General features: G+C 39.1%; 1 protein-coding gene across 2 annotated transcripts in view; it reads right to left on the reverse strand.

Moving 5' to 3' along the window:
- LOC101863468 (serine-protein kinase ATM) overlaps positions 1-12,656 on the reverse strand; it is a 72,361-nt gene that overhangs the window by 35,074 nt on the left and 24,631 nt on the right. Inside the window, exons 19-29 of one of the 2 annotated variants that reach the window (XM_035972582.1) lie at positions 11,865-12,023; positions 11,260-11,329; positions 10,370-10,530; positions 9,511-9,622; positions 8,647-8,817; positions 7,186-7,355; positions 6,015-6,282; positions 4,722-4,822; positions 4,217-4,361; positions 2,301-2,500; positions 818-932 (exon numbers count right to left, since the gene is read on the reverse strand). In XM_035972582.1, the coding sequence (XP_035828475.1) occupies positions 818-932; positions 2,301-2,500; positions 4,217-4,361; positions 4,722-4,822; positions 6,015-6,282; positions 7,186-7,355; positions 8,647-8,817; positions 9,511-9,622; positions 10,370-10,530; positions 11,260-11,329; positions 11,865-12,023 (1,672 nt within the window). The remainder of the gene's footprint in view (positions 1-817; positions 933-2,300; positions 2,501-4,216; positions 4,362-4,721; positions 4,823-6,014; positions 6,283-7,185; positions 7,356-8,646; positions 8,818-9,510; positions 9,623-10,369; positions 10,531-11,259; positions 11,330-11,864; positions 12,024-12,656) is intronic. The other variant, XM_013088477.2, reaches the window with a different exon arrangement.

Consider the following 12,656-nt stretch of genomic DNA (forward strand, 5'->3'; position numbering starts at 1 on the left):
CGTAGTTGGCAAACTCCTGGGGGATAAAGAAAGAAAAGACTTCAGTAAAAGTGGACAGAAAAATAGAGAACATAGTTGGTAAACTCCTGGAAGGTAATAATAATAATAATAGAGAACATTTGTATAGCGCATATCCCCGCTCAACAGCCGGCTCTATGCGCTTTACACTATATTATTACCCCAGCAGACCATAGAACACTCCGAAACATTCTCAGCTTCCCGGGAAGCATACAGTGCAAGCAGCCGATTAAGCGCTCAAACACTTACAAACTGACAAGATCTTTCGCTGTCTATAGCCGGGTACCCATTCCCACCTGGGTGAAGTGAGGAAAATTCGTGTAAAGTGCCTTTCCCAAGGACACAACGTCGGGTCCCTGACGGGATTCGAACCCACGACCTTACGGTTGCAAGTCCGAGAGCCTAACCACTAGGCCACAACCACTAGGCCACCGACAGGTAAAAAAAGAAAAGATTTCGGTAAGAATAGGATAGAAAAATAAAAACAGAGGTGACTCAAAGACAGCAGAGAGCATCGATTTAATGTGTCAGCCCACAATAGAAACTTGTAGGAGTCACCGCTAACAGCATAAAAAGTGAAAGGAAAAGTCCCGATAATCGAAGAACTCTTCCCCCCTCCCATTGTTTCATGCACAATAAAAGAAAGTCGTGACTTCAGTGCTTTCTTGTCATATCTCCATTTTTAACAACAGTGAAGACAGTTCAGAACAAGGAGTGAGCTTAAGAAGAAGTCGCATTTGTCACTGATAAAAAAAATGGAGATACGACGAGAAAGCACTGAGGTGGTGAAGTATCTCACGTCTGGACAGATCTTCATCGTCTCGGCGCACACCCGCTGTAGGATGTGCAGAGCTGTCAGAATCAGCTCCTCCTCAAAGCCTGGGCTCACCACCTGGCCTGACGGCGTCTTTAGACTGCGGACAAACAAACCAAAAGTACTGTAGTCAATAAATGCATATGTGAGGCATCGTGGTGAAATCAGGCACTCGTCAAAATAAGCAATGTGAAGAACCTGGCATTTTTCTGCAGTTAGGGAATTTTTATCAAAGTTTTTTTTGGGGGGATCAACACCTTTCATGCCCAATAAAGAACACATTTCTGTGTGGATTTTACTGTAAAAAGATATTTAAAGGCACAAAAAAATGTAAATTTTCAGTTTCCACAGAATCAAGCTAAGGAAATAACTAATCTTTCGCAGCCATTTTCTCAATAATTTTACCCCTGAAACCAGGTGGCCCCCTACCTCCTACATTTGCAAATATCTCAACTTGTATTCAAGATAAATGAACATTTTTTTCATCCAAAGCAACATAAATGAACAAGCTTTAAGATGATACCTATAACTTTACAAGCCCAAAAATTGACAAGAGCCTGATTCCACCACATCGTGACACATATAGCAAATAAATGTTTATAACAAATTTGCATTTTAACATCATTTACGATAAGTTGTGCAAATATAATATATCAATAAAGAAATAACATATAAATAAACTAGTATTTTCATTTCAATAAGTCCTGAATGATTGATGGAAACGGAGTTTGAGGAAAAGAAAGGGTTTATGCAAAACAGGTCTCTTTTACTGGGAGTTCTTTCATTACATGAAGAAATATTAAAATAGGTTCATTAAAAAAAATTTAATGACAAGGTTAATGATGTACTGGTATATGCTAATTTTAGATTTCGTACCAAAGGAGGGCCCCAGCATAGTGGGTTTACCCCCCCTTGGAGATAAAGAGTTAATTAACTTATTTTTGGTCTACATCTACCTCTATTGCCTTCTCTTTTTCCAGTGAGAGTAAGATGTTTAAGGCCTCAATGTAAATTCAAGTGTTCTTGGAATTGCATTTGTCTCTTTCTAATTGGTTTTTAAAAAAATTTTTTGGTAGAGGCTTTATAGTACTCGCAACTGCATAAGGTCATATAAGCGCCAAGGGGTGTATGTCAACAGAGAAGTCCTTACAGGGAATCAGACTTACTCTGCTCACCTCTCTAGCTTCAACAGCACAAAGTTATCTTCTACTATCAAGGCACCCCGGAAATAGCGGTTCACAAAAGTGTGACAAACATACAAAAGTAGAGGAAAATGCTGATAGTAAGAACTATGAAAGAAAAAATACTTGTTTGTAACCGTGAGTCCATTGCAAGATTTGTTCAGCACTACCTCATTCAATTTACTTTCCTCCCACGAAATTCTAACACAACATCCCCCCCCCCCCCCTCCCCCCACCGCCGAAATAGACACTTCACTCACCCGACCAGACACCGGAGCGAGACTCACCTGGAGCCCAGCAAGATGAGCAGACGGGTGACCACGTCCCTGACCACCGCCGCCCACCCCCCGTCCAGTCCCTGGGCCAGCTCCCCCAGCACCATGCCCACAAACAGTCCATACATGTGCAGGGCACGCGCCTTCTCGTGGGGGCGGTGCTCACACCACATCAACGTGGACAGAGACAGCAAGACTCTCTGCAGGCCGTCCTGATGAGGGAGGAATGGTGGGGAACAGTGAGAATTATAATAATAATCATAATAATCATAATAATAATGATGGTGATAATGATGATGATGATGATGATGATAATAACAATAATAATGATGGTGAAGATAATAACAATAATAATAATAATAATGATAATAATAAAAATAACAATAATAAATAATGATAATAATAATAATAATAATAATAATAATAATTATAAGGATAATAATAATAATAATAATAATAATAATAATAATAATAATAATAGTAATAACAATAATAATAATAATAAAATAATGATAATGATAGTAATGATGGTAATGATAATCATAATTAATATTAATAAAAAATAATAATAAAAATAATGATGGCAATGATAATAATAATTATTACAATAATTGCATTTATATAGCACACATCCACGCTCTAAAGCAACCTCTCTGTGCAAGACCAATTGACTTCACTTAACTCTTTGACTACCAAGGGGTTTTCTGCTCTGTGACTAAGGCATTTCTTAGTCTTAGAATTTCAGAAGTACCCCTGTTCTTCTTTTGTGTCTGATGGGCATAATTCCATCTGGAAGTCAGACATGTTATATACCAAAATGAAGGTAATTGAATGTAGAATATTTTTAATCTAATTTAAAAAATTGAAAAAATTCATAAATCCAAACAAACATGGGAGGTAAGTGAACACAAGGGGAAAAAAATAAAAAAATAAAAAAAATATTTCCAACTTACATTTCCTACAGTGTATAGCTGCTAAATCCAATCACTTCATGACTTAGTCATACTGAAGTATATCTAATTGTCTCTAACTGGGCCAAGTTTCATGCACAATGGTCAAGTATATACAAAGTTGTCGCACTTTTGGTGAAATCACTCACAATGAAAAAAAGAGAAAAAAACGCACACAAGCCCCTCTTTGCGAATCTTCAATCTCATCGCTGTCGCTGCTGTCCGACTCAGGTCTAACTTCATCACCTCCTACATCACTATCGGAAAGTACTGACAGTTCCCCATCAAACTTTTCCAGGGCTTTTGAAGCAGAAAAACGTTGTGACGGGGGGGGGTGGGGGAACCTGATGGGTTATCAGCCATTTTTCCGTTGCTATGCGTGTAAATTAATTCGAGCAACATAGGGCGGGTCAAAAAAACAAGAAAAAATGCCAAAAAACAGCAGAAAAAAACACAAAAGGCGTTAAATTCCTTCACTGGTTGACTGATGTATGGTAAGCACAGCAGTTAAAAACATGAAACGAAAAGGTTGAGTCAAATTGTGGAAGGGAAAGGGAAAGAAAAGCGCGAGCCGATAATACGGCTTTTGGCCACGAACTAGGTGGTTATGGAGGCGATAGATCGGCCCATGGTAGTCAAAGAGTTAAACACAGTTAGAGTATAACATAGATGATAATTATATTATGCAAGTACACACAGAAATACAAATCATCGTTGTTGCAAGCAATCCACTTTAAGTCCAAATTTTTAGAACTTTCGATTTTTACACCCTCCCAAAGCTCTATCAACGATGCACCTTTCAGCATCACCAAAATGAAGTTTAATACTGTAGTCAATTGTTACAAATTTCCATACTTTTCACGATTTCCGATAGGAAAAAAAACCCACACAACAAAACCAGTTGTTTCTGGTGTAAAAAATAGCCAATGGGACGTAGGTAGATTGCCTGCGACACCGACGGGTTGGAGAAGCACCTACCGGGACTTTGGCCAGGACAGTGATGAGGGAAGTGCCCCTGCCGGAGCCGCCCTCGGCCACGGTGAAGTTCTGCGCCATGTAGTCCAGAGTGGCCTGGATGGTGCGCTGATTGTAGAATGGAGGATTCGGCTCTGGGTAGATCATGCTGATTGATATATAATACCACAAAATGTTAAATTCAGGGACGTTGAGTCAGTAAACAATAAAGAAATATTTTTTTTAAGACATAAAGAGAGTAACACATTTTTTAATCTAAAAACAAAAGGTTAAATTCAGGGACCTTGATTTAGTAAACACTTAAGGAATATTCTTTCAGTTTTAATAAAAGTGAATAACGCTTTTTTAATCTAACAATTTTACAACAAACAAATAAAAAATAGTAAAAGACTAAACATCTCAAATAAAATAAAAACTTTTTAAAAACCGAAAACGAATTCTGACGATGTTTCATTATGACTTTACAAAAAATGAATAACTAATTGTAAGAAACAAATGTACGCCTAACCTGGAGAGCGCCCCAGACGCTGCGTCATTCGAGATGTGCAAGGAGCTGAGCAGGCCCACCACAATACTGCCCAGATTTTGGAAAATGCAATCGTTGATGTCCTGTTGAAACAAACGTTGAGGGACCATGGAAGTACGGCTTATAATGTCCACAGGCTACATAGAAAAATAGTCTTCTATGCTTAGTTTAGTCTTAGTAAGGTTTTTACGGCGCTCGCAACTGCATAAGGTCATGGTGGATGTCAACAGAGAAGTCCAAACGGGGAATAGGGCTTACTCTGCTCACCTCTCTTAGTCTCTAGCCTCAACAGCACAAAGTCTGCTTCGACTATCTTGGTACCCCGGAAATAGCAGTTCACAAGAGAGTGACAAACATACAAAAGAAGTAGAGAAAAAAAAAAACCATAGTAAGGATGAAGAAAGAAAAAGCAGCAGTTCCCCCTATGTTGTTCCGGCACAGTATGAGGAGGAAATTGATAAATTAACCCATTTACAATTCTACCATGCATAAGAACATGTTAATATCCCCCCTCTTTGGGAATGCCCTAAAGACACTCCAGTCAGTAGCACTGCCCTGGGGGGGATTCTTATATGCTTTACCATAGTTTACATCTTAATCCAGCTTGTTGAGCACAGAGAAGCACGTCGACACAACAACAGCCACAATGTGAAGGAGAAAAGAAAAACAGACAGACAGAAAAAAAACAGGGGGAAAGTTAAGAAATAAAACCTATCAGCGCCTCCTCACCAACTTTTTCAAAACTTTCGACTTTTGGCCTGTTTAGGATATGTCTCAACAGAAAGATAGCCAGAGTGACACTTTACTTTCCCCAATAGCGGATCCAGAAGGTAACTCATATCTTTACATTCAATGAGAATGTTTATTTGTCTTTCAATTAAAAGACGCAATATTTCAGAGCTAAAATGTTGTCTCTGAAAAGAGAAGTTTTTAAAAAATGAACAAATATCAACCAGAACAATAACAAAATGAAAAGAAAAGGAAAAAGGAAAAAAAAATCTTCCAACAGCCGAGAAAGAAAAGATGTTTCTCACCATTATTTTGACTATCATACTATTGTTATTCTTATCATATCTAATATCATCCTTACCATAACAATTATCAATTTTACTATTGTCGTTATTGTTACCATTTCCATCATTGTTATCATTGTTGTTATTCTTTTATTTTTTCATCATCGCTATTATATTATCATTATTATTATCTATTAAATAGATACATAAATTTTATAAAATTGTGCACGGGTAAAAAAAAAAAGAAACCCCAACAGCCTACCTGTTCACTCAGTCTCTCCTTCACAATGTCGAAGCACTTGGCAGCTCTCTGAGACTGCCTGGCAGCCACCGAGGGCTGACTGGACGTCCCCCTCTCCTCCTCCATGACCTTGACTGCGAAGCACGGCAGGATGTGCACCAGGACCACGGGCAGCGCCCGCCTCAGGCTGGGCCGGACGTCGCACTGGACACTGGTCAGCAAACTCTCCAGGTCTGTCAGGCTGCGCTGGGTCACCAGGATCTCCGACACTATCAGGTCTTGGTTGGCCCTGGTTCATTTAGTGCATTTTATTTTTAATTTTAAAATTAGTAAGAGTTTTAAGGCACTTGCAACACAATAAGGTTATATAAGTGCCGAAGAATAGATTACGCGTTACAAGAGAGTAACATACGCAAAAAAGAAGGAGGGGAGATAAGGACAATAGATGTTTGATATGAAAGAATGAGCAAACCACACCAGAGCACCTGCCAACCAATCACAAAAAGGGTATTGTAGTATTTTTCAATCTTTGAAGAACGAAACAAATTACAGTAAAAAGCAATCTAAGCTTTGCGATAGTGTCAGTCAAAATAAACTGCATCCACTCCACAGCCATCATTTATACATTCCTCCAACTGTCCAACTCAGTATAAAAAAAAATGACATCCACAACAATGATGATGTCAAAAATGACGTCAACAATGATGATGATGACATAAAAAATGATGATGACATAAAAAATGATGTCAAAATGACATTAACAACGATGCTGACAGAAACAATGATACTAACAATGCTGATGATGTAAAAAATGACACTAACAACAATAACAACAATAACGACACCAATAACAAAGATAATAACAACAATCAGACAGACAATAACAGTGACTACATAAATGACATCGGTAATGATAATAAAGACGTCAATGACCCAAACAACGATGATGAAAACAACAACAATGACACAGACAACGATGATGAAAACAACAACAATGACACAGACAACGACGATGAAAACAACAACAATGATGAAAACAACAACAACGACCCAGACAACGATGATGAAAACAACAACAATGACACAGACAACGATAATGAAAACAACAACAATGATGAAAACAACAACAACGACCCAGACAACGATGATGAAAACAACAACAATGCCAACAACAATGACTACGCCAACAAACCTGACAAATTCATCCAGCGTGGTGTGACCCAGCAGACGGTAGGGAAACTCGGCCACGGGAGAGTTCACCATATCCTCCGCGAGCCAGTTGTGAACCAAGTACGGCAGGTGACACTTCAGGTAGTCCTGGGAGCTCGAGTAGCCCAGGTTCCCGCTGATCACATCCAGGGCCTGGGGACAGACGACTCCAAGGTCATTCAAGGTTCCGTATGTGGTTGGCGGGTGCTCTGGGTGTGCTTTGCTCATTCTTTCCTATCAAGCATCTATCAACCTTATCTCTCCTCCTTCTTTTTTGAGTTTGCTACTCTCTTGCAACATGGTTCACGAATATAGCTTTCTTTGTTCTAAATTTGGGATTGCCCTTCTGGTCATAGTCTTTGTTTTGTTGTTTTTGGTAACTGTTTTTCGGCGCTCGCAACTGCATAAGGTTATATGAGCGCGCAGGACAGACCTAATATTTTCAGTTGATAGGAAATTTTGAATTTTGCCCGGGTGGCGGCCGAAGCCTAGTCTTAATGATTTTAGACCACCAAGGGATCTTTAATGTGCGCAACTTGCACATGGGCCCTCCGAGATTTTTCGCCCTTTTCCAAGAAGGCTAGGTGTAGATCTTTCCTACCAGAAGATCAGGGGTGTGGCTGAAAGACAGCAGTAAGAAGAAGCGAAGGAGTAGCAGTAGAAAGGCTGCAGAAAGAATCAGGAGCCCAGAGGAAGGGGCAAAGGAGGTGAAGGGGTGGGGGCAGAAAGAGTAGACGAAAGCAGACGACAGAACATTGCTAGAGAGCAGGAAATGAGGTGAAAGGAGACAAATTTAGAGAAGAAAATTTTTCGGTCGCAACCCGGATTCGAACCCGGGACCTTTTGAATGACAGGCCAACACCTTAACCTTTAGGCCACGAGAGCCCCCCTTGGTCATAGTCTGTTTCAAACGAAAAATGGTTACTCTTCCAAATAGGCTTTAGTCCACTGCACACAAAAGTAGAGTCTTTGGTCACAAGAACGAAATTCTCCATACTGATGCTGTCGGCGTTAGGGATGGAGCGTTGCGTGCGCATACCGATATTATCGGCGTTAGGGCTGAGTGAGTTAAAGGTCAACATCCCCCCCCCTCTCCCTCCCTCCCATTCCTCCCCTGACTCAACAGAAATGAGCTTCTGTTACGTTAAAGTGCACTCACCTTGGCTAAATAGATTAGCCACACTCAGCAAAAATGATGAACTTCTGTAACGAAAAATATGTCCTGCAGGACACCCCCTCCCCCAACAAATACGTCCCCACTCAATAGAAATGAGTTTCTGTTATGTAAATGAGCATTTACCACGACAGAACAGATTAACCTTTAGTTTTTAGTTTTAGTAGAGTTTTTACTGCACTCGCAACTGCATAAAGTCATAGGAGCGCCACAGATTAACCACACTCAACAAATGAACACTTCTGTAACAACACAAAAAAGTGTGCTTACCTTTCGGGCCCGACTCAAGTGCACCCTCTCGTCGGCCACGACCTGACAGAGCGCCAGCAGACACGACTTCTCACAGATGGGGCTGCAGCAGATGATAGAGGTCAGCGTGTACAGACAGGCCGCCTGCTGGTTCCTCTCCATGTCTGCACGCCGCACGGGGCTCGGGCTACCCTTATGTGTGAAGCAGACAGAAAGAATTTCAGTTTTAAGGCGCTTACAACACAAATGGTCACACAAAATGGCTCGGTAAGAATTTTCATTCGGAGGCACTTACAAAACAATTGATCATACAAAATAGCTCTTTCAGAATTTTTTATTAACGCCAAATTTGCCTGCAAATTTACATTTTTCTAAACCAACGTTTTTCAGTAAAAATCCACATAAAAATGTGTTTTTAAAAGGACATAATAGTGATGAGCCAAAAAAACCCAACAGTTCCAGGAAACTGCTCAACAGGCTGAAACAATGTCGGCTTCTTTGATTTTATTATTCTGACGAGCGCCTGATTTCACCACGCTGCCTCACATTTGTGAGGTTCCTAGAGGGTGTCTCACACTGACAACAGCTGGTCTTGTTTTCAATCTGATAAAACCATTTCAGAATATCACATTTCTAAGACAAAACAATTCTGATAAATAATTTATACAAATCAACATCAGGGTTTAAAGGTTAAAATTTAAAAAATGTAATGATGTCAAAAATTAGGCTAACAATGATGATGATGACGTCAACAATGATGATGATGTCAAAAACAACACTAACAAAGATGATGACAGCAACAAAGACATAGATGCACAATTTAGTATATTTAAAAATAGGTCACGCTAAGTCATTCCCTAACAACACCATACAGCAATACAATACCCGTATATTTAGGAAGTCGTTGCATATCAAGAACAAATTGTCAAAGGCCTTATTTTGTGTTCTCTTTTCCTCCTGCATCTCTGTTCCATCCACAGCAAATTTTGTGAACAAACTGAAAAAAAGAAATAAATTAAATAAAAACCAAGATATATTACAAAAAATATGCAGATACTGAATGAACTGAAAACTTGAACGAGACAGCAAGGAAGCCAAATGAGATGGAACGCGATATGTGTACCAACGCAACAATCTAAGCTGCTCGTCATATTCAGGCATTCAAGATATCAGGCAAAACCTTAGTTTTCTCAAAACTCTGCGTTTTTGACTCCACAACTTTGAGCGAACATAATTTTAGCACCATAGATGCTAGGTTAATTACGAAAAAAAAAAAATACAGATCAAACAAGTCACGAAAGATTGTGTAAAAATGATGGTCCGATGTATGCATGCGTAGTTGAAATGTAGTTATGACGATTTTTTTTAAAAAAGGACATCAAACCACTTGCCAAAAAATAAACCTTCGAGCCTGAAGGGAAACACAACAGAATTACCAGTTAGTTTTTTAGCACCAATAACATGGTAGCGTGCACTGTACACTTCCAAGTAAGTAGAGATTGTTTCAGAATGATTTCAGGTCTGCTGGAGTTATAATATTATAGATTGCAAAGAGCATAGAGCTTGCTGCTGAGCAGGAAGCTGCACTGTACAAATGCTATCTATTGTATATCATTATTACTATCATTACTTATGATTATTATTATCATTATTATTATATTATCATTATTTCTATTATCATTCACATTGTTATTAAGATGATTATTATTATTGTTATTATTATTATTATTATTATTATTATTACCTGCTGACATTTTCTGCAACAAATAAGGAAACTTCCACGATTTCGTCTCTGAGAAAATCTGGGAACACCTGGGATACTGTGCACAGGCTGAACCCATTGGAGTCTCCACTATCTCCAGATTGGGGGACCTTGATAGTTCCCCACGCACAGGCTCTGTCATACTAGGGAGCAGGATTGAAGAAAACATGTACAATGCACTATTACTTCATTACAATGCAGAGAATGTCATTGAATATATCAACCATGTCAGACTAAAACAAACCTATTCAAAAATATTCTTTTTCATTGCCTACTCCTGAACTAGTTTCTGGGGCTGGCTTTGCCATGGTTTTCATCATCATCATCATCATCATCATCATCATCATCATCATCATCATCATCATCATCATCATCATCATTTATAAATATAAATGAAATGTTCCTGAAGAAGCCCTTTACCGGGCGAAACGTCGAACTTATTAAATTTGAAAAGTCTACTAAGTCTCAAACCCTTTTTTTATTCCCTGCTATCATCATCATCATCATCATCGTTATCATTATCATCATCACGCAAAAAGTTCAACACAGAGGTAACTTTGCTGTTATTAGTTCTCCTTATCATAACTAGTCTCTGGCAAAACTGCTACTGTTTGAGCACATTTTAAAAATCTTTCCACTGACAAACAGATCAAGATATGGAATAATACAAACTGAAAAAAAGAAATAAATTAAATAAAAACCAAGATATATTACAAAAAATATGCAGATACTGAATGAATTGAAAACTTGAACGAGACAGCAAGGAAGCCAAATGAGATGGAACGCGATATGTGTACCAACGCAACAATTTGAGCTGCTCGTCATATTCACGCATTCAAGATATCAGGCAAAGATATTCAGCTGTTCTGTACCTTCAAAAGCTCCAGATGTGTCTTGGCAAGATCCAGTTTCAATTGCACTGTTCCCTCTGAGGCTAAAGATCTGAAAAAAAAAGATTAACTAATGTTATTCTTGGAACTTCTAACACCAAACAAAAGGAAGAATACATTTCAAATAGTTAAATATTTGCAAAGAATCCATCATGTAAGACAAGACAGATCACATCACACTAATGGGGAACCGATACGAAAACTAGGGAATATGAAAGGTGCACCATCCACACTCATACACAACCTAGGAACATACACAGAGCAAAATAGGGAAACACGAGTCTGATTAGAGATTTTAAGGATGGTTAAGCTACAAAGTCAGTACTGCCGTAGTTAAAAAAAGACTTTCTGTCTCATTTCATTTTAAACAAATTGGGCACCCGTCACGGGTTTTTCGGGGTTTTTTTAATGTTAGAAAGGAGGGGGGGAGGGGTATAAGAGGATGTTTGCTTCCAACAGAAAATTTACAACAACAAAAAAGGAAAATAGAATAGCTCTTTCACTGCACAGAATTTTTTCAGCAGGTCTTCGCAGTTTCAATTAACATGGGATGGCCTAAAAAGTGCAGAACCTTTAATGGTAGTTACCCAAAATCTGTCATAAAGTTGAAGAACATATCTCGGCACAGCTTGATGTCAGAGCTGGGCATTTCTTCCTTCTCTGCAAGATGAGGGATCACCTTCTGTAAACACTGCAGGATAGCACAGCACACGCGCTGGTCTTGGGCCAGATTCTTGGCTGTCAGTCTGTAGACAGGAATTCAGGCACAAATTAAAGAAAACAAAAATAACCTCGGAACTCAGAAGCCAGACAAAGATAGAATCGAATCTGCTCTAACAACAAACCTGTCCAAGACAACTACCTGTACAAACAACCACTTCCCACTCCCCCCCCCCCCCCCCCCCCCCCCCCCCCCTACACTTTGTTCTTTTTATAATGACATTGCTCAAGAGGACCACCTGTCTAACATGACCAGACCCCTTCTTTTCTCAATAGCCATGAGCGATCATCTTGGACAAATTGTTCATGAATAAATGAAAGAAAATAAAGTAATTTCACACCTTGAGTCCTAACTGCACAAGCCAGACAAAGACAGTTTGACTGCACAGATTGATTGCCTCCATTGTTTGTTTTTTAAAACTTTTAGTAAGAGTTTTACGGCATTTGCAACACAATAAGGTCATATAAGTGCCGAAAAATAGATGCTACAAGAGAGTAACAAATATAAAAAAGAAGGAGGAGAGATCAAGACGATAGATGTTTGATAGGAAATAAGGAGAAAACCACACCAGAGCATCCACTATCCAACCCACCTCCATTGTTTGGGCTGTCTCGATTGACACATATTGTGCTCACAGCATTTACCCTGGGAACCAGTC

The sequence above is a fragment of the Aplysia californica genome, unplaced genomic scaffold (genome assembly GCF_000002075.1).
Source record: "Aplysia californica isolate F4 #8 unplaced genomic scaffold, AplCal3.0 scaffold00750, whole genome shotgun sequence".
Classification (NCBI taxonomy): Eukaryota; Metazoa; Mollusca; class Gastropoda; order Aplysiida; family Aplysiidae; genus Aplysia; species Aplysia californica.